General features: G+C 37.1%; 2 protein-coding genes across 4 annotated transcripts in view; one reads left to right on the top strand and one right to left on the bottom strand.

The window, feature by feature from the left end:
* The window catches only part of HACD3 (3-hydroxyacyl-CoA dehydratase 3), a 136,303-nt gene extending 121,696 nt beyond the window's left edge, over positions 1–14,607 (top strand). For both annotated transcript variants that reach the window (XM_081292120.1, XM_081292119.1), the window contains exons 9-13: positions 5,631–5,758; positions 8,957–9,069; positions 10,018–10,124; positions 10,713–10,844; positions 13,054–14,607. In XM_081292120.1, the coding sequence (XP_081148246.1) occupies positions 5,631–5,758; positions 8,957–9,069; positions 10,018–10,124; positions 10,713–10,844; positions 13,054–13,130 (557 nt within the window). In that variant the 3' untranslated portion in view covers positions 13,131–14,607. The remainder of the gene's footprint in view (positions 1–5,630; positions 5,759–8,956; positions 9,070–10,017; positions 10,125–10,712; positions 10,845–13,053) is intronic.
* A 417-nt stretch (positions 14,608–15,024) lies between these two features.
* INTS14 (integrator complex subunit 14) overlaps positions 15,025–21,249 on the bottom strand; it is a 35,306-nt gene continuing 29,081 nt past the window's right edge. For both annotated transcript variants that reach the window (XM_081293212.1, XM_081293211.1), the window contains exons 10-12: positions 21,023–21,141; positions 17,637–17,702; positions 15,025–15,861 (exon numbers count right to left, since the gene is read on the bottom strand). In XM_081293212.1, the coding sequence (XP_081149338.1) occupies positions 15,610–15,861; positions 17,637–17,702; positions 21,023–21,141 (437 nt within the window). In that variant the 3' untranslated portion in view covers positions 15,025–15,609. The remainder of the gene's footprint in view (positions 15,862–17,636; positions 17,703–21,022; positions 21,142–21,249) is intronic.

Here is a 21,249-nt window from a genome sequence, read left to right as displayed (position 1 = left end):
CATAGATATATTCTAAAGAAATAATTAAAACTATAGAAAAAGATTTTCAAAACCTAAATATCATGGCATTATTTATTTTAGTGACAAATTAAAAACTAACCAAATGTCTATCAGTGAGAGATTGCTTTGGAATATTCACTTAGTTTTGAACCAGATATAAAGCATTTATAATAGAATTTACAATAACATAATTAACATTATAATAATATTATAATAACATTTATAATATTATAAGCATTTATAATAAGAATATAAAAGCATTTATAATAAAATTTTTTTTAAGAGAGAGAATTTTTTTTTTTTAAAGAGAGAGTGAGAGAGGAGAGAGAGAGAGAGAGAGAGAGAGAGAGAGAGAGAGAGAGAATTTTTAATATTTATTTTTTAGTTCTCGGCGGACACAACATCTTCGTTGGTATGTGGTGCTGAGGATCGAAACCGGGCCGCACGCATGCCAGGAGAGCACACTACCGCTTGAGCCACATCCCCAGCCCAAGAGAGAAATTTTTTTAATATTTATTTTTTAGTTTTCGGTGGACACAACATCTTTATTTTATTTTTATGTGGTGCTGAGGATCGAACCCAGCACCCTGCGCATGCCAGGCGAGCGTGCTACCGCTTGAGCCACATCCCCAGCCCATATAATAAAATTTTTACAGGATAAAAATTTTAAATATAAGTTGGTTCTCTAGTTTGATCATACTCATGTAAAGAGGGAGAAAACAAACCAGCATATGCAAAAAGATTGGAAGGAATACACATTTTCAAATAATTTGAATGTAGATAATTTTAAAATTTTGGAATTTTTTTTTAATTTTATAAAGTAAGTATGGGGAAGGATATAAGTATAATGGAAAATATAAATGCTGTTTAAAAAGAAAAAAGTCCTATAGATTCTTACTCTTCAGTCCTATTAAATTTTTCCATCTGAGGTTCAAAGAAGGTGAGTTATTGTGAACTCTGGAGTCCCTTATGAGAGGAAGAAATGCATGTTGTTTTTCAAGCCTTTGGAATTCTGTATAGCACAATACAAGGCTAGTGAAGGTCTTTTTGTCATGTATGAGTTTATCACAATCCCATGGGATGAAAATAGGGACATTCAGTACATAAGTTCTTAACGTGGTTGGATGAACCTCCTGGCTGTTAAACCATCCAAGTCCAAAAGCTGCTGAGTAGCTGGCATGGTGGTGAACACCTCTAGTCCCCGCTACTCCAGAAGGTTGAAGGGGCAGGATCATTTGAGCCCATGTATTCAAGACCAGCCTGGGCAGCAGAGAGAGACCCTGTCTCAAAAAACAAAACAAAAGTTGCTAAGTTATCTAGGTCATGTATTTAATGTAAGCTGCCTAGACTGGTAATTTCTATTTTGGCTCTGAGCCTCTTTATCACCTAGTGGAATGGATGGAGCTGTTAGTTTAATTCTTCCTTACCAATCCTCAACAACCTAGGCCTGGCACTCAGGGTCATAGTTTGCTCATTGCAGTTTTCTCCTTTTGAATAAAGGGTGTTGGTGAATGACAGCTCCCACCCATCTTGTCATGTAAACATGTAATTGTTAATTTCTTAGACTAAGTGGGAAACAGAAGCAAACTCCTGGGCTTGTCAAGCTGTCTATTAAGGAACACTTTATATTAAATAATTTTTATTTTTTGATTATAAAGTATTAGTTATAGGAAAATCACAAAAGATTAACACAAAATACTGTACTAGAGTCTCTCCTGTGAGAACAACAGATTCTTGGTACCTGGGTGTTTATCTTTCCAAATCCATATATGTAAAAATACTTGGGTCTGTAGCATATATACTGTAATGCAGCCTTTGTTTTTCACCAAATAGAATATCATAAACAGCTTTCCATTTCAGCAAAGATACTTTTGCAGTGTTACCTTAAAAGACTGTATACATTATGGATTACCATAGGGTACTTTAAACAATTATAAGACATTTAGGGGGCTGGGATTGTGGCTCAGTGGTAGAGCGCTCGCCTAGCACGGGTGGGACCCAGGTTCGATCCTCAGCACCACATAAAAATAAAGGCATGTGTTGTGTCCATCTACACCTAAAAAATAAATATTAATAAAAAGACATTTAGATATTCCTAACTTTTATCATTATGAGTAGTTTTCCCTTCCTTTTTTTTTTAAAGGGGGGGGGGAATTTTTTAATATTTATTTTTTAGTTCTCGGCAAACACAACATCTTTGTTTGTATGTGGTGCTGAGGATCGAACCCGGGCCGCACGCATGCCAGGCGCACGCGCTACGGCTTGAGCCACATCCCCAGCCCAGTTTTCCCTTCCTTATAGCCAAAGTATTGTACTTATTACTAAATTTCTTAGAAAAAATTCCTGAAGTGGAATTGCAAGATAAAGCATAAACTATTTTTAAGGATTTTGATGCAGTTTGTCAAATTTCTTCCAGAAAGAGTATACTATTTTATACTTCTGCTATTTACACCTGTTTTTCATTAGTATATGAGTACCATTCAGTACTTTGAAAACTTTTTTCTCATAGAAATAATGTGCTGATTTAAGAAAGTTTGGGAGATGATGGCATGGGGTGTGAAGGTGAATAAACCTTTTATCTCATTACTATTAAGGTTTTCATATATTTCCTTTTAGTCTTTTCTCGCAAATAATTATAATCATGATATGTATATAATTATGTAACTTGTTTTTAAGTGTATTGTAAGCATTTTAAAGTTATTAATATTCTTTTTAAAAATTAAAAAAAAATTTAGTTGTAGATGGACACAATACCTTTATTTATTCATTTTATGTGGGGGCTAAGGATAGAACCCGGTGCCTCATATGTACGAGGCAAGCGCTCTGCCACTGAGCCACACCCCACCCTTCTTTTTTTTTTTTAATATTTTTTTTTAGTTGTTGATGGACCTTTTATTTTATTTGCTTATTTATGTGGTGCTGGGAATCGAACACAGTGCCTCACACGTATGAGGTAAGAGCTACTGCTGAGCTACAACTCCAGTTCCACCCTTAATATTCTTAATAACTATTATTTTAGATATAAACTGGATTTATATTCTTGAATTGAACCAAGGATACATTTCCCATAAAAATCAGAGGCAGACAGCAATAACATCTAATTTTTATTTACCATATGCCAAATTTAGGTTACAAGTTTCTATTTTGAAGTATGGAAGACCTGGTTTTCAAAGATAATTGATCCAGGAAAAATGCTACTTATAGTTAATTTCCTTAAAATGGATACCAACTTTTCATTATAAATATTAACAAAAAGATTTGCTTAAGATTTTTATCTTGAAAAGTCACATTTAAAATTACACAAATGAGGGCTGGGGTTGTGGCTCAGTGGTAGAGTGCTTGCCTAGCATGTGTGAGGCACTGGGTTCGATTCTCAGCACCACATATAAATAAATAAAATAAATGTCCATTGACAACGAAAAGTATTTTAAAAATTAGACAACTAAAATATTTACCTTATATATCACAAAATTTAACATAATTTTGCATTGATTTCTTAAAAGAACTAGTCAAACAGCACTATATACCTTTCTTCCTTTCATATTGACTTGTGGTAGGATTGTAAATTGAGTAAATTTTTTGCAAAAATATCAGTGAGTTTCTTCATTTTTTGCAGGGGCCTCTTCTATTCATCATCTGTTATTTAAAGTGTTCTCTTGTAAGGCTCCTGTGGGACATCTTTGTTGACAATAGGCTTAACTCTGCCTCATTCATCATTATCTTTATCTGCAGTTAGAGCAATTTTCTGTCACTGCCATAACTGACCTCAGGAATACCATACACCTTCCTAAGAGATTTGTCATTTCATTTTGAGGTTATTATTCATGTTGCTGACAGTGAGCAAGAATGATGGACCAAGGCTTGAAGATGATAAATAGGCTTCTTCTTCAATGGGAACAGATGTTTAAATGGAAGCTAATTTTATAAATTGTGGGTACATTAGCGATAATTTTTCAGATGTAATTTTTACTTTTCTATAGAACCTCTTAACTCTGAGGATTTAAATTACTAATATGTGGATAATAATTCCCTTTACCAGTGATTTTTTTATTTGGGGCAGATTTGCCTTCTTTGGGGGCTTTTGGGGATAACCATTTTGGGGATGTTTGTTGGTTGTCAAAATGATTTGTTGGCAGCCAACATAGAAAGCAGTATGAAGATTTCTTGGAAAACTGGAAGTGGATCCACCATTTAACCCAGTTACCCGACTCCTTGGTTTATACCTAAAGGACTTAAAAACAGCATACTACAGGGACATAGCCACATCAATGTTTATAGCAGCACAATTCACAATACTAAACTGTGGAACCAACCTAGATGCCCTTCAGTAGATGAATGGATAAAAAAATGTGGCATATATACACAATAGAATATTACTCAGCAATAAAAGAGAATAAAATTATGGCATTTGCAGGTAAATGGATAGAGTTAGAAAAGATAATGCTAAGTGAAGTTAGCCAATACCAGAAAACCAAATGCTGAATGTTTTCTCTGATATAAGGAGGCTGATTCATAGTCGGGTAGGGAGGGGGAGCATGGGAGGAACAGATGAACTCTAGATAGGGCAGAAGGCTTGGAGGGGAAGGGAGTAGGGATGGGGTTATTAATGATGGTGGAATGTGATGGTCATTATTATTCAAAGTACGGGTATGAAGACACAAATTGGTGTGAATATACTTAGTATACAACCAGAGACATGAAAAATTGCACTCTATATGTGTAATAAGAATTGTAATGCATTCCGCTGTCATATATATAAATAAAAATAAATAAATAAAACATCATATATATACCCATAAAAAAATGACTTATAGGCATTTCTTGTATTCAGTAGATTTAGGGATCCTAAACTTCCTGCAGTGTGCAGGACAAGGGACTGTCAGTTATTCTCTGATTGAGGAATGTTGCAAAGAAGAATGTAGAAATAAAGGGTGTCACGAGAATGCTGGGATGAAGAGAAAGGATATTATTTTATGGACCACTTGATTGGAATTGATACCACATTTGCTGACCTCATATGATCAATAACTGTCATTTTGAATTACAGTAGTTTACTCAAACTTACCATACTCTTGGATGTTTAGACTGTTTCTAAATTAATGTACTTAGAAATATTTCAGAGAACAACTTTGTTAGTAAGGCTTGTTGTTTCATCATTAAAATTTTTTTAGTTAGGATAGATTCTCAAAATAAGAATTAATAGATCTGAAGATATAAATATGATTAAGATTTTTGAAATCTCTTCTTATTCTTTTACCCCTTTGCATTTATTTATGATCAGTTTTCAATATTTTAAAAGGTTTAGATTTCATCCAATATATATGACATAGTTGAATTTCAAATTAGATAATCTGAAAAGAATAATCACTTTGCTTAGTACACAGAATTTTTGGTCTGTAGTAACTGAATGAGGCATAGTTGTGCTCCCCCAACCTCCCTTGTCTTTTAAAAATAAGAAAGACAAACAGAGTTTATATGTTAACTTTCTGGTAATCAGTGGAATTTATTCTGCATATTCCCTTTCAGTACAGTTAGGTTAGAAACTTGAATCTGAGTGGATGTATGTTTGAGAAATAATTCTGTTGGAATTTACCAGTTCATTTACTGCTGATATGTATTTGTGTTCTTAGAGTCCTTTTATGACACATTCCACACCGTGGCTGACATGATGTATTTCTGCCAGATGCTGGCAGTTGTGGAAACTATCAACGCAGCAATTGGAGTCACTAGCTCACCAGTGATGCCTTCTCTTATCCAGGTATAGAACTGTAGTCTATTAAAAAAAAAAAAAATTCTTAAAATGTTGGTTCTGCTGGAGGTGGGGGAGATACTTTTTTAATGAAGTTATGACTGTGAGTCCTCTAGATGGATTTATGATATGAATTCATATCTCCTTGGTGTTTCAAAAATCTTCAAGTTAGAAATTTTATTTAAAATGTTCCTTAACTTCCAAAAGATCATAGAAGCAAAGATATAAGGCATTGTGAGCAAGAACCAGCAAAAACAACAGACTAGGGCTGGGGATGTGGCTCAAGCGGTAGCACGCTCGCCTGGCATGCGTGTGGCCCGGGTTCGATCCTCAGCACCACATACCAACAAAGATGTTGTGTCCACTGAAAACTGAAAAATAAATATTGAAATTAAAAAAAAAAAAACCAGACTATAGGAATAGGCTTGTTAGAACTTCAGATATTAGAATTGTCAGATGCAAAATAGAAAATAATCATTTAATGAGAACTTGACTATTTGAACATGAAACAAGAAACTAAAGAATATAAACAGATCTGAAAGGAGGCAAATAGAACTTTTACTAATGAAAAATATAGTAATCAAATTAAAAAAGTATTTTGGAGGTATCAGGGATCAAACCCAGGGCCTCACACATACTAGGCAAGTGCTTTACCACTGAACTATTTCCCCAGCCCCAAAATTTAATTTTTTTTTTAATTTTAATTTTTTTGGGGTACTGGGGATTGAACCCAGGGGTATGTTACCACTGGGCTACATTGGCAGCCCATTTTATTTTTATTTTGGGACAGGGTCTCACTAAGTTGCTTAGGGCCTTGCTAATTTGCTGAAGTTGGCCTTGAATATATGATCCTCCTGCCTCAGCCTCTCGAGTTGCTGGGATTACTGGCATGTGCCACCACACCTGCCAAAATTTCAAAATTTAATGATAGTTTTTATAGTATATTGATGGAGCTGAGGAGAGAATTAGTGAACTATTTGAGATACAGGAAGGAATAGAGAACACAAATGCATATAGACAGTATTCTTGAATGTAAGACTCAACATTATAATGATGTTAGTTCACATTTACTTATAGATTAAATGTAATTCAAATCACAATATAAAAAGTTTTGGGGGGCTGGGGATGTGGCTCAAGTGGTAGCGCGCTCGCCTGGCATGCGTGCGGCCCGGGTTCGATCCTCAGCACCACATACCAACAAAGATGTTGTGTCCGCCGAGAACTAAAAAATAAAATATTAAAAAAAAAAAAAGTTTTGGAATGTGATAAGAAAATTCTAAAATTTTGTGAAAAAACAAAGAGGATAGTAGCATTATTCACAATAGGTAAAAGTAGAAATGACCCAAAATATAGTATATTATGCAGTAATAATGAAGAAAATTCTGACATACACTACAACATGATGGATTGAGGAAATTTTATTAAGTAAAATAAACCAGTACTATATGATTCTGCTCACATGAGGCATTTAGAATTGTCAGAATCTTAAGAAACAGAAAGTTAGGATGGTGATTGCCAGGGGTTGCTGGAAATGAAAAGTCATTGTTTAATGAGCAAGTGTTTCCATTTGCAAGATTAGAAAAGTTACTGAGATTAATGGTGGTGATGGTTGTAAAACATTGTGAATGTATTTGATACTGCTGACCTAATAACCTTAAAACTGGTTAAGAAGGTAAATTATATCTTACCATTATTAAAAAAAAAAAATGAAGGAGTAGCTGGGTGTGGTGATGCATGCCTGTGCCGCCTGGGCAACACAGTGATACCCTCTCTATAAATAAAGGGGTTTGAGGGTCAAGCAAAAGGCCAGGAATATAATAATAGGTATTATTTTTGAAGTACTAGAGGTTGAATCCCAGGGCCTTGTGTTTGCTAGGCAAGCTCTCTACCACTGAGCTATATCCCTTACCTTTGTTTTTTTTTTTTTAGTTGTTGATGTATCTTTATTTTGTTTATTTATATGTGGTGCTGAGATTCAAACCTAGTGCCTCACACATGCTAGGCAAGCGCTCTACTGCTGAGCCACAACCCCAGCCCCATCCCTTACCTTTTATTTTATTTTAAAAATTTGAGACAGAATCTTGATAAATTGACCAGGCTGACCCTCAAACGTGTGATCTTCCTGTCCCTACCATGCCTAATAGGCCAGGAAAATTCTTTTAAGAAAGAACCCAAGTTGGGGAACGCACCATAAAAAGAAATCAAGATATTATGAGGATTTAGTAGTTGACACCATGTAGTGTGGTGCCTGTGGTGTGCCTTATAGTGGTGAAAAAGAGTGGGCTGTGGCTACATGCATTAAAGTAGATGGATTTCTAGACCATAGCACTGAGTATGAAGCAAGTTTCAGATAATATGTTTAGCATGATTTCAAATTGTTTAAAAACTGGATGAAATACTATGTTGCATAGAAATACTTATAGTAGCAAGCAGTAAACTATGAAGAAAATAAGTGGAATGATTAATACTGGATAGTCATTACTTATGGGGTGACATGATGGTAACACTCTGTTCCTTAACTTGAGTTACACTGGCACAAACACTCATAGGCAATTTGCTTCAAATTGTATTTGAATACATGTGCTTTTTTAAAAAATATTTTTTAGTTTTAGGTGGACACAATATCTTTATTTTACATTTATGTAGTGCTGAGGATTGGACCCAGTGCCTCTAGCGTTTGCATGCTAGGCAAACGCTCTACCACTGAGCCACGACCCCAGCCCCTATGCATATGTGTTTTAAAGTACTATTTACGATATATTTACACACATACAAAAGTACCTATCCAGAAAGACTGGTTTGAGTACTTATTCCAAAATTGGAGGAGAATTAATCAATTAAGTCCGAAGTTCTACACATATTTCAACAAAATTAACACAGGTGCATTAAAATATGTTGCAAATAATAATTTAGAGCTTATATATATTAGTTAATATTATAATTACTATATTACACTATAATTATGTTGAATAATGTATAATTACATTATATGTTATATAATTGTATTATGTATTATATACTATACTTAAGTTTGTACAGGTGTTCCACTATAGGATGATGGGACAAAATGGGTTAAACTACTTGAGCTCAGTCTTCTCCATTTACTTCATATTTAGTGGAGTTTAGGTTTCAGATAACATGTTTATATGGCACTTGTATATATATATTTTTAATATAAAAACGTTTCTCTTTGGGTCTTTTTAATAGCTTCTTGGAAGAAATTTCATTTTGTTTATCATCTTTGGCACCATGGAAGAGATGCAAAATAAAGCTGTGGTGTTCTTTGTGTTTTATATGTGGAGCGCAATTGAAATTTTCAGGTGAGTAGAAATGCCAGTATGTTTGAGTGCTTCTTTCTCCATCTCTGCAGCAGCTCTCTCCTGAGAAAGCTGTTCTTGGCCAGAGTCTTATTTGGTTGAGACTTATACATACAGAGGGATTTTAACTGGTGGTGTTTTGACAAAGTTAATAATTGAGAGAACAGGTGGCATCCACATAGGTTGTCTTCTGTTCGTACCCTCTGATATGCTTAGTGCAAAGGCAAAACAGATTATAGATCCTTAACTTTTACAGTTTGGGAAGAAACAAATTTCTTTTTTTGTAATATCTCTTTTAAAATAGAATATTTCTGGGGGTGGGGTTGTGGCTCAGTGGTAGAGTACTCGTCTAGCACACATGAGGCACTGAATTCAAACCTCAGCACCACATAAATATGAAATAAAGATATTGGGGCTGGGGTTGTGGCTCAGCAGTAGATCGCTCACCTAGCACGTGCAAAGCCCTGGGTTAGATCCTCAGCACCACATAAAAATAAAATAAAGATATTGTGTCTATCTACAACTAAAATAATAATAATAATAATAATATATTAAAAAAAGATATTGTATCCACCTACAACTAAAAAATAAATATATATTTTTTTAAAAATAGAATATGTCTGGTTCTAGATTAAAGGCCTTTTGTATACTTTAATTTTGGTACTCTGGAGATGAAGAGTCTGACATCTTTACCTACTAGGAGCATAGATCAGAACTAGGAATAAAGCCAAAAAGATTCTAAGTATCTAGTGCATATGCTGAACAAAAAGGGTTCCTGTCCTTTGAGGATTTAGAAAGTAGCTTGATGGGAATTTGTGGATAAATAGCTCAGGATCCTAATTCTGTTCTGAAGAAACTATATGTGGTTAATTGAGAACTGATTGTTATATTCTAGGGTTGCATTCATTGTCTGAAGTGACTTTTAACACTAGCATTCCTTATTTTCAATAGATACCCCTTCTATATGCTTTCCTGCATTGACATGGATTGGAAGGTGCTCACATGGCTTCGTTATACTGTGTGGATTCCCATATACCCTCTGGGATGTTTGGCAGAAGGTATTTTCAGGAACTCTAGGTCTCATAGCTTAGCTCCAAGGGGATTCCGTGGTTAAGAGATCAGTCCTTTCTTCCTACCTCTGCCAGCCTTAATCTGATAAATGAGATGTTGGACTTTACAGTGATTTTTGTTCTTGTGACTTCCTGCCATAGTCTCCCTGGTACCCAGACCATTCCAAGACTGTAGCTCATTTTATAAGGTTTGGAAGCTAGCTAACCATGTGCTGCATGCTTCACATTTATATATTTTAAATTTCCTTTAACAGGTTCTTATTAATACTTCATTTTATTCTGATCAACCCCTAGTGAGTGTCAGGTAGGGGTTTTTCTCCATTTCATAGGCTGGGAAACAGAGGCCCAGGGCCATGACTGTTCTCATTCATCTTTCTATTAATGGCTTGGAGGCTTATTTCAGGAAAACTTGGGGTCCAGGAGGAGAGCAGCAAGTACTTTCTGTACAGCGGGAGTGGGGAGCATTTCCAACAACTCAGAATGAAACTGTGAGGGCTAACGCTAGAGGGGTCTGTCACGAGATGTCCCTGTACTGGATGTCATTTGCTTCTAACAAGCTCTTGTTTCTATTTTCAGCGGTTTCAGTGATCCAGTCCATTCCAATATTCAATGAAACAGGAAGATTCAGTTTTACATTGCCATATCCCGTGAAAATCAAAGTTAGATTTTCCTTTTTTCTTCAGATTTATCTTATAATGTTATTTTTAGGTAAGTATTGGCTCTGTAATACTGACCTTTTCTTGTCACTTTTTAGAGGGTAGAGTGAAATGATTCAGAGTTTAAAAGTCCTTATTTGAATTCTATTTTTGAGAGAGTAGCAATAGAGTTAAGAGATTTATTTTGCAAAAACAGACCCATTAAGGGTGATAGAGCAGGTGCTTTGCATGTGTAAGCCTCTGGGTTTGATCCCTAGCACCACAGACAGAACAAACTAAGAAACAAAAACACACCCACCAGGAAATATTTCTTCCCAAGGCACTTGAGTATTTGAATTCCTTTTTTTTTTTTTTAAGTTGTAGATGGACAAATACCTTTATTTCATTTGTTTATTTTTATGTGGTGCCAGGGATTGAACTCAGTGCCTCACACATGCTAGGCAAGCGCTCTACCACTGAGCCACAACGCTGGCGCCTCCAACTAAAAAAAAAAAAAAAATAGAGTAGGAGCTGGGTGGTGGTGTAACCCCTTGGTCCTAATTGCACAGGAGGCTGATGCAAGAGGATTGCTTTAACCCAGGAGCCTTGAACTTGTAGCAAGACCACATCTCATAATCAAAAAATTTAAAAGTAAATAAATATAATAAAATGCCGTAGGAAACAGATCTTTATACTTTCCTAGTTTCAGTAGCACATTCCTCATCCAGCCTCCCCAGCTTCTCTAAGAAGCAGTAGTGCAGTTGGCAGGAGGGAAGGAAAAAGGCAGCGAAGGCTTCCTGCCACCAGAGGGCTGTTAAAGAGCCTCTAGCTCACAGTAGGAACACCCTCCCCTCCCCCGACCACACACAACCTGCTTGCTTACTAGTTTACCTGTATATAAAATTACAAATTCCTGCCTTAATTCATAAAAACTAAGAACTAAAGGGGAAATAAAGTACATCTGAATTATTACAAACATGAGAAATTTAAAAGCCTTCCTGGGGTTGTAACTAGCTCACTGGTAGAGCGTGCTTAGCATGTGTATGTTATACTGATCTTCTTTCGATTTTTGTGGACCACTCCCACACCTTTTTCTTTAAAATAAAGCATTTTTAACCCTATTGTACGAATGAGGAAACTAAGGTGAGACTAAGCTATGGGATCTACTCGGTGATTAAGTGGGATTAAAATTTCTGACTCTTAATTCTATTTCCCAATTCATGGAAACGTGCTTCCTAGAAAAGCATTTCCATAGTTTCATTGTATTGCATTGTATTTATTTTTTTTTGAGATGGTTTTGCTGTTTTTTAAGCTGGTCTCAAACTTGTGGGCTCAAGTGATTCTCCTATCTCAGCCTCTTGAGCAGCTGGGACTACAGATGTGTGCCACCATACCTAGCTTGTCTCATATTTCTTCAGACTATTGCTTAAAACATGTTCTTGAGGTTGTCTTGAATTTTAAAACAGGTTATTTCTATACTTCTGGTTTGTGCATTTCATTGTATGCAAAAGGGAATAAAAAATAAATATTGGTTGGTTGCAGTGGCCCATGCTTATAATCTCAGTTTGGGAGATTGAGGCACAAGTATCATAAGTTGAAAGCCAGGCTCAGCAACTTAGTGAGACCCTGTCTCAAAATAAAAAGGGCTGGGCTAGTGGCATTCCTGGGTTCAATCCCCAGTATCAAAAAAGAAAAGAAATATTGAGCTATACTTTAAGAACCGTTTATGGGTAGTGTGTTGTCTGCATCTAGCATTGAAATGCCTCAAAAATGAGATAGGTGGTTGGATGAGTAGGAATGTACGTGATAAAGTAAAAAGTTAAATGCAGATGTTGTTCACTCTACATAGATTTTGTTTGCTTGAAATTTTCTTAATAAAACGTGGGAAGAGATTAAGTTTTAAACCCCTGGGGAAGAGTTGTGCATTGTTACTGATGGTTCTAAGTTGTACTTCCTGAACAGCCTCAATAAACTTAGTGCTGTAGAATATGAAGGACAGACAGTTGTGTAGTGAGTGGTACATGCCTATAATCCCAGTCTCAGGAGACTGAGCCAGGGGGCTTGAGAGTCCAAGGCCAGCCTTAGCAACTTAGAGACACCATGTCTCAAAATTAAAAATAAAGACTGGGAACTTAGGTCAGTGGTAAAGCACCCCTTAGATCAATTCCCAGTACCACCAAAAACAAAAGAAAGAAAAAAAGAATATAGAGTGTGCTCACCCCAAGAGTTTCTGGTTATAATAGATGGAAGATGAACATTTTCATTTCTTTTTTCTTTTTTAGGATTATACATAAATTTTCGTCACCTTTATAAACAGCGCAGGCGGCGCTATGGACAAAAAAAGAAAAAAATCCACTAAAAAGAGAGATTTAGATGGTTTCTTGCCAGTTTGCGCCTAATCTATGATTCTTACAGTTTTACCTTCTTGTACTGATGTAAACATTTTTTTTTTAAAGTTAAACAATTCTCAGTGAGGCTATCTTTCTTTCCCCAGTAACATTCCTGAATTTACTATATTATCTTCATGTAATACTTGCATGACATGGATTCCTGGTATCTGACAACAGGTTCATTCTTGTGTATTCAGTAATGACACAAAAGGCTCAGCCCCACCCCACTTCATATTGTCGGGTTCTTACATGCCAGAGATATTGTTTCAGTGCTCTATACCTATAAGGTACCCAAGGGGTTACTTGCGTTGTGGATGGCATTGACTTTTTGAAAGTCAATTAGTCTTGGTCATTGATAAAACATTTCTGAGTCAGATGGGGCTGGAGCACATTTTACATCTGACATCTTTTGGCCTAGCATCATCTATTACTATAGTGCTTACCTGTGTGGGCATTGAAGGGGCAGAGTGATTTGGGAGAAACAGTCAGGGACCTTGGAACACCCATGATTATTTATTTATTTCTAGGTAAATCAGAAATGTTTTCAACACTAAAGAAGGACATTATAAGTGTTCTAAACTCAATGGCTTCAGGGATCAGAAGGGAACACAAATATGTGGGCCAGTTGTCAGTGATACAGTTGCTGGCAATATAGTCTTTGGCAAACTGAAACATTAAAGTAGGCCAAACATGCCTACCCAACTTTTGAACTGCAAACATAAAAGTCAGCCTTTGTTCCCCTGTACTGCCTGAGTCCATTTAGTTGTATGTTTCTCTGAGTGAGGGGTGAGGCTATACATTTTTGAATCTCACAAACACCTTTTTTCTGCTGTTGTTAAGATTGCCTTTTTTACCTGTCTGCAATAGGACACTGAAAACAGAGAGTGGGAACTTTAGCTGGGGAATGACCAGCTGATCCTTTAATAAGGATTCCTGCAGGAAACCCACCAAAAGGGAAAGGGAAATTGAAAAAAGTTTAGAATGGTTGGCCATTGTAAAAAAACATCGGTTTCCTCTAACACATTCCACATAAACCAAGTAAATAAGTGTTAGAAGTAACACTTGTCTAAAACAATTTAAGCACTGTAGCGCTTTGTGTTCTGCCACTCCCATTGTTCTTCGGGGAAGGGAGACTGGATTAGTTAATGCTATTTCACTGACCCCAAGGTGGAAACTTGAGTTGACCTAAAGCATCTGATTACCATAAGTGGGCTGATTTTTAAAAACCTCATTGCACTGAAGGGTATTTTGCATGTCTGTAACTTCTGTCAACACTTGTTTGTATTGACTTCTGATATTCCTTCAACTGTGTAAATGGGCAGATCAGCTTTGCAGTAGATTATGCTGCATTCTTGTGGCAAAATCCTGTATTCTTAGTGATAGGAACCCTTTTATTGCTGTCTGAGAAAGTGAAAGATTGTGTATTTCTATTAAAAACATTTACAATCGAAATCCTAGTGTTGTGTCTAATGGTTTTCAAACTGTTCAAGTCTTTTGTTCAGGCAAAATATCATACAGTAGTTCAGCATGCTAAACCAAAGATAGTGGCTTGGTTGAAGCCTGAGGGCATTCTTCCAGAACAGCTGGAAAAGTGTTGCTGATGTAAATGAAACCTCCAGAAATTGCAGGACTTGCCTAAGTTCATGAAACTAGCTGGTGGGTTAGGAGCCTGACCCTGAAATAATGGTCTGTCATGACCTTAGGCAACCAAGTGTGTCAGACAGACATAATGAAGTCAGTACAGATCACAAGGAATCGTCACGTTTATGAATTTGTGCCCCTTAGGAAGCTGAACTATATTCAAGTGATAAGACAGATGAAAACGCAAAGGACCATTAGTTTCCTCAGTAAAACTATTTTATAGAAAATCAAATATTTTATTTTTATTAAAAAAAAAAAGCTTGAAGAGACAGGAATCATTTTACACATGTGATTGCTGTTTAAAAGTTAGTATCTCAAGATATACCAAAAGCACCTAAGGGTTACCACCATGTTTTACCAAGTTCTAAGGAAAGTTCTGGAACATAGTGGAGTTGGGTTTGGACTCAACAAATCCCAGGCAGTCTGGGTTGCACATCCCAAGGACAGAAGCTTGAAAATATCCTAATGGTTGAGACAAACTTGGAGACGATGCTTCTGGAAGCCAGAGAACTGCACCCTTGCCAGTCAAGTTTCCTGAGGAAGATGGGGTAGCTCCATGCTCATAGTCCTTCAAGCTTCTCGAGATGTGCCCCTCAGGGAGCAATAGCCGTCTAGGTCCAGGAAGCACCAGCTAACCACCCTCAGATCCTTAGACCATCGAAGTCATTTAAACCAGTAAGTGGTGTTCTGAGCCAGCCTCAGGAAGGTTTATGAGTGGTTGTTCCAGGTGAACATACTGGAAAAGCTTTGGCTCTAAATCATTTTCAGTTAAAATGGAAAAAAAAAAAAAGGCTCCAAAAGCCAGTTTCACATTCTTTCAGTACTGCTCCCGGAGAAGTCTGTATGCAAAGGTGTGATGTTGTGATCATAAGCGGCATACTCCGAGGTGCCAGTGCTGGCCAGCTGGAGCTGCTGGGCAGCATGGGTCAGCTGGAATGCGGCATCAGGGTGGGCAGTGTCGGGCAGCAGCGTGCACTCCCTTTCCAGCATGTCAGCCACCCCTTTGAGCAGGTCCAGGAAACCAAAGGCCAGGGCAGCTTTTCGTAAACGGTTCAGCTCCTGAACAAGAATAAACACCAATATTCCTGAAATGTGCTCTTGTCACATACCTTCTGAGTACCTGGCTTAGAACAAATTTTCCTCAACCCTCAACTCTTAGGGACCATTTTTATGTGAGGACAAATTTTTATACAGAGAAGGCAGTAATGAGAGTGATGATGTAACTGGCAAACGGTTCCTCTATAGGTGACCAGCAGCTAGATAAGAAGACTGAGGTGACAAACACAGGTCGTCATCCTCATCATAGTTAAGTAAGCAGTTATGTTAAACATGGAGGTGACCACTTTGCATACATAATCTATCTACAAATAATTATGAGGAGGGTCACCTTTCCTCTGTTATGTGGGTATGAAAAAAGGCTTCAAATCTCGGAAAGCTCTTAACCATCTGGTTCCTCTGTCGTGAATTCAAGAGAAAGATGGAGAACATGTTTAGAGCAATCAGCCAGAAAGACTGTCCCTCCTTAAAAAGAAAAAAAAAAAAAGGTGGGTGGTGGATGGAAGCAGAGAAATATGAAGGAAGTGTCCCATCAACCACTTAGTGTGATCTGGGCAAGCCATGTAGCCCCTTTGGATCTCAGAGGTTTTGTTTTCAAAGTAAGGATAACCCCTTCCTTGTCCATTGCAGGCACAGAAGCCAGAGGCTTCTAGCTCTCTTGTAGGGTTAGTTACATGAACCCAGAAAAGAAACAGGTTCTCTGACCACCTCTCTACTAACATCTATTAAAAGGTGAAAAGTTCAGAGAGTCACAATACAAGTGTACCATGTTTAACAGAAAGGTTCCAGTTCTGTAGAAAACTGCAGAGAGTCAGGGACTGCAGCTGAGGGGGGTTTATGGGCTTCAAGTGGGGAGGGAATGAGGTGGCTAGGAAGCTCTCTGGTTGAACTCTGATTAAAGCTGCAAATTTTACTTGATTTCACCAGCTTGCTACATATTAGGTTTGAAGACAACAGTGAATAAAGGTAATGACATAACACCAGACAAAATGGTACATTCTCCAGAAGAGATGCTAGCCTGAGGGTGGCTGTGTGTGCCATATTTTAAGATTAGCAAGGTAGGACACATCTGATGCTGCACTTAATCCAATTTCAGTCGAACACAGGATGGACAGGAGAAATGGAGTAAGCTCCTGACTCTACCCCCTCCCTTGTAACTTTAGTCTCTCAACCACTGGTTCTAGACTAGCTAGGCTCGATAAGGAACGACCACTTTGCAATTCATGAGTGTGTGATTTTAAAAGTCATTTCTGGAAGCAGTTTCTCTAGTGCGGTAAGAATGTTCTGGGCAATTTCACATCCCAGGAAGTCACATACACTGCTTAGGTTGGACTAGATACCCACACAGGAGTGAGTGATCGTGAGGGTGCAGGTCCTTTTAGCTGCCTCCCTCAGCCATTCACAGCAGCACTAGCCTGGAGAAACCCTCGTGAACAGAGCCTGTGTAGAGCTGGACCATCTAAACACTCCCAATTCTTTGATTGTAAGGCAAGAGCAGACCCATCACTTCTGCTGACTAATGATGAGAAAACAGGCACAAGTCATTCATTTCTAATCGTTGCCCATATCCATGCTGCTACCCAACAGTCTTTATTTTGGGGGTGGGATGGGGGAGGTTGTACTAGGAATCAAATTTAGTGCCCTTGCACATGTGAGGCAAGTGCTCTACCACTGAGCTCCATCCCTAGGCTCCTACCTCAGACTCTTGCTACGTGAACCATTTCTCTTGGGCACATCCCCAGGCATATCCTCTTCTAATGTAATTCTGGTCATCTCACCTTATAGAATGTCTGTGTTTTTTCAGGTAGTTTCCTTGCATTTCTTAAAATCTTCTGTACATCTGTCTATTAAAGGTAAAAAGAATTCCAATGTTAGAATTCTCTGGTAAAAATGGAAAGAATACAAAAATATGGCTCTAAATGTTTCAAGAAATGAACAGGATAACAGTTATAGTGTCAAAGATTCCTTCTGTTTAATGTCAGTGTTCTGGTTCAACATTAGTAAAGCACCTTTCTCCTTCAAAAGATTTGATGATCGTAAAAGAAATCAATCTGTCCCACAGAAAAATATCCAGTACAACCATGTACCCACAACTAGCTGCTTTTTTATAGGATGCCAGGATCATTTAATGGTGGAAGAATCTTCAATAACTGGTATTGGAACAACTGGATAGCCACATGCAATAGAGTGACATTGGACTGTTAACTCATACCATATAAAAAAATTGACTCAAAATTGATCAGAGACCTAAATATAAGAGCTAAAACGATAAAAAATTTTGGAAGGAGACATAGGTAAATTTTTAAAAATATTTATTTTTTAATTATAATTGGACACAATACCTTTATTTCACTTATTTATTCTTATATGGTGCTGAGGATCCAACCCAGGGTCTCACATGTGCGAGGTGATCGCTCTACCGCTGAGCCACAACCCAGCCCCGTAGGCACATTTTCATAGCCTTAGATTTGGCAATGATCTCTTAGTTATGACAACAAAAAACACAATTAAGCAACAAAAGCAAAAAAGTGGAGAAATCTGATTTAATCAAAACAAATTTACTTTAGTGCATCAAAGGACACTATCAAGAGTATGAAAGACAATCTACAGAATGGGAGAAAATATTTGTAAACTATTTAGTTGCTAAGGGTTTATTAGTCAGAATACATAAACTCAACAAAAAGATAAGCCAGATGGGGTGGTGCATGCCTATAAACCCAGCAACTCAGGAGGCTGAGGTGGGAGGATCACAAGTTTGAGGCTAGCCTCAAAAACTTAGTGATACCCTGTCTAAAAATTTAAGAAGGTGTTTGGGGATGTAGCTCATTGGTAAAGTGCCTCTGGGTTCAATCTTTAGTATCAAAAAGGAAAAAAAAAAACTTAATTAAAAAATGGAAAAATGACTTGAGCAGATAATTCTCTAAAGAAGATACATAAATAACCAATAAGCACATGAAAAGATACATAATATCTTACATTAGGAAAATAAAATTAAAACCACAATGATATATGACACTTCATAGGATGGCTATCAAAAAGGAAAAGGAAAAAATGGAAAATAAAAAAATATCGATGAGCATGTGGAAAAACTGAAACACTTATAACATTGTTGTTAAGAATGTAAATGGTGTGATTACTGTGAAAGTCTGGCAGCTTTTCAATACACTCAACCTAGAATTCCATATGACCCAGCACTCTGATTCCTAAGCTTATACCTAAAGTACTGAAAACAGGTGTTCAAACAAAAACTTGTACTTGAAAATAAAAGGATTATTCCTAATAGCCTAAAGGTAGATACAACTCCCATACCCACCAACTGAATGGATGAGAAAATGTGGCATAGATATGCAATGGAATATCCATTCAACCATAGAAAGAAAAAAAAAATACTGACTGACACATGCTACAACATGTATGAATCCTGAAAACATTATTGCCAGTGAAAGAAGCCAAATACAAAAGGCCACAAATTGTATTGTTCCCTCCCTTCCTTTATTTATACAGTGCAGGGGAATCAAACCCACTCATGCTAGGCAAGTGCTCTACCCCTGAGCTACACCCTTAGCCTGTATTATTCCATTTCTAAGAAATATCTAGAATAGTCAAATCCATAGAGACAAAAAGCAGATTAGCGGCTGCCATGGTCTGGGAATCAATGTAGAGTGACTTGCTATAGGGTTTCCTTTTGGAATGATTAAAAAGTTCAGGAACTACAAGTGGTGAGGGTTGCACAGCATTGTGAATACACTAAATGTTACGAAACTGTACACTTTAGGGTTGAAGTGGAATATTTTACATTGTGTATATTTTACTATAATAAAAAATAAACCAGGGCTGGGTCTGAGCAGTAGCGCACTTACCTGGCACATGTGAGGCACTGGATTTGATTCTCAGTACCACATACAAATAAATAAAGGTCTATCAACAACTAAAAAGATATTTAAAAAAAAATAAAATAAACCAGTTGGGGTTGTGGCTCAGTGGTAGAGCGCCTGCCCTGCATGTGTGAGGCACTGGGCTCGATCCTCAGCACCACATAATAAATAAATATATTGTGGCCATCTACAACAAAAAATGATAATAATAATAAAAAAATAAACCAAGTACCAAAACAAAATTTAAATAATTTATAAAAATTCAGCTGGGGTGTGGCTCAGTGGTAGAGTACTTGATGGTCACCTGTGAGGTACTAGGTTCACTCCTTAGCACTACACATAAATAAAATAAAGGTATTGTGTCCATCTATTTACACAGACACACACACATATATGTATATATGAAATTCAGCTATAACTGGTGGTAAAAATGGTTCCTCTGATCCTCTGACAAGGAAGTGCTAAGGTCAGGGATGGAAGAAGGAGGCAGACTTATTTTCCAATTAAGAGAAGAGGCCCGACTTCTTAGCCCAGGGAGAACATGGTTCAGCTGCCATGGAAAAGAGGCTCAAAGAGACTCTGTAGTCAAGGGGAGCTATGCTTGTTGTCGGGAGGCCTGATTGCCTCTTCTCTTGGCTTAGACTCAACTCATCAGAGTTAGAAATGTAAAGAGGTGCTCAAAGAAGAACCTGTTTATCTTAGCTTCCTATGGAAGTATTTTTGTGGAACTACAATGTAATGTCTTGGCTTGGGTTCTATTGTAGGAGTGAAAGTACTAGCCATAAAGATGCTAATTTTTTGTTTCAAAGCTATTGTTAAAGACAACACTGGTTATATTATTCAATGCCTCACTATGTGAAAAATTTTACATTAATATCCAATGCCAGGAAAATATGTCTCTTTGGAAGAACTGACACGCTTCTTTTTTTTTTAATCAGACAAAGAAAACCATAAAACCCACATTTTTTTTTTTTTTTGACGCTGGTTAGAAGGAAGCTCAAAGCTAAACTGCTCAAATACAATTAACATTTTGCCTTGGAGTTCCAGGCACAGTTCGTTCTGATCTTCCTCTAGATTTCTTATTGCTCTAAATTTGTAAAAAATGATTTTGCTATATCCATGTTTTACTGTAGGCCATCTCAAATTCTTTTTGGAAATAATGACAACATTAGAAGTAAATGAATTATGAAGTATCAAAGGAAATGAAAATCAAATCAAATGTCTGCCTGCCTGCTGCCCAAACACCTCCTCCTGTCCCTAGTGAAAAGCAAAGTAAATGGTAACCGTACCTGCAGGCCGCTGGGTTTGATCCAAACAGTCACGTTCTGGGCATAACTGCGTTTGTTTTTGGGCTGCAGGGGGAATGGACTCTTATTGTCATCCTCACCATAAGGGTTTTCTTTAGCATCTTAAAGAAAAAGACATTCTTGAAATGACATCTGGCAAAACACAATCAATTACATTTCCAATTAGGCTAGCAGCTCTTTGAATAACTCAATCTGCTATATCCTATTAC

The sequence above is a fragment of the Spermophilus citellus genome (assembly GCF_964194105.1).
Source record: "Spermophilus citellus genome assembly, chromosome: 4".
Classification (NCBI taxonomy): Eukaryota; Metazoa; Chordata; class Mammalia; order Rodentia; family Sciuridae; genus Spermophilus; species Spermophilus citellus.
This window is presented reverse-complemented; position numbering and strand designations above follow the sequence as displayed.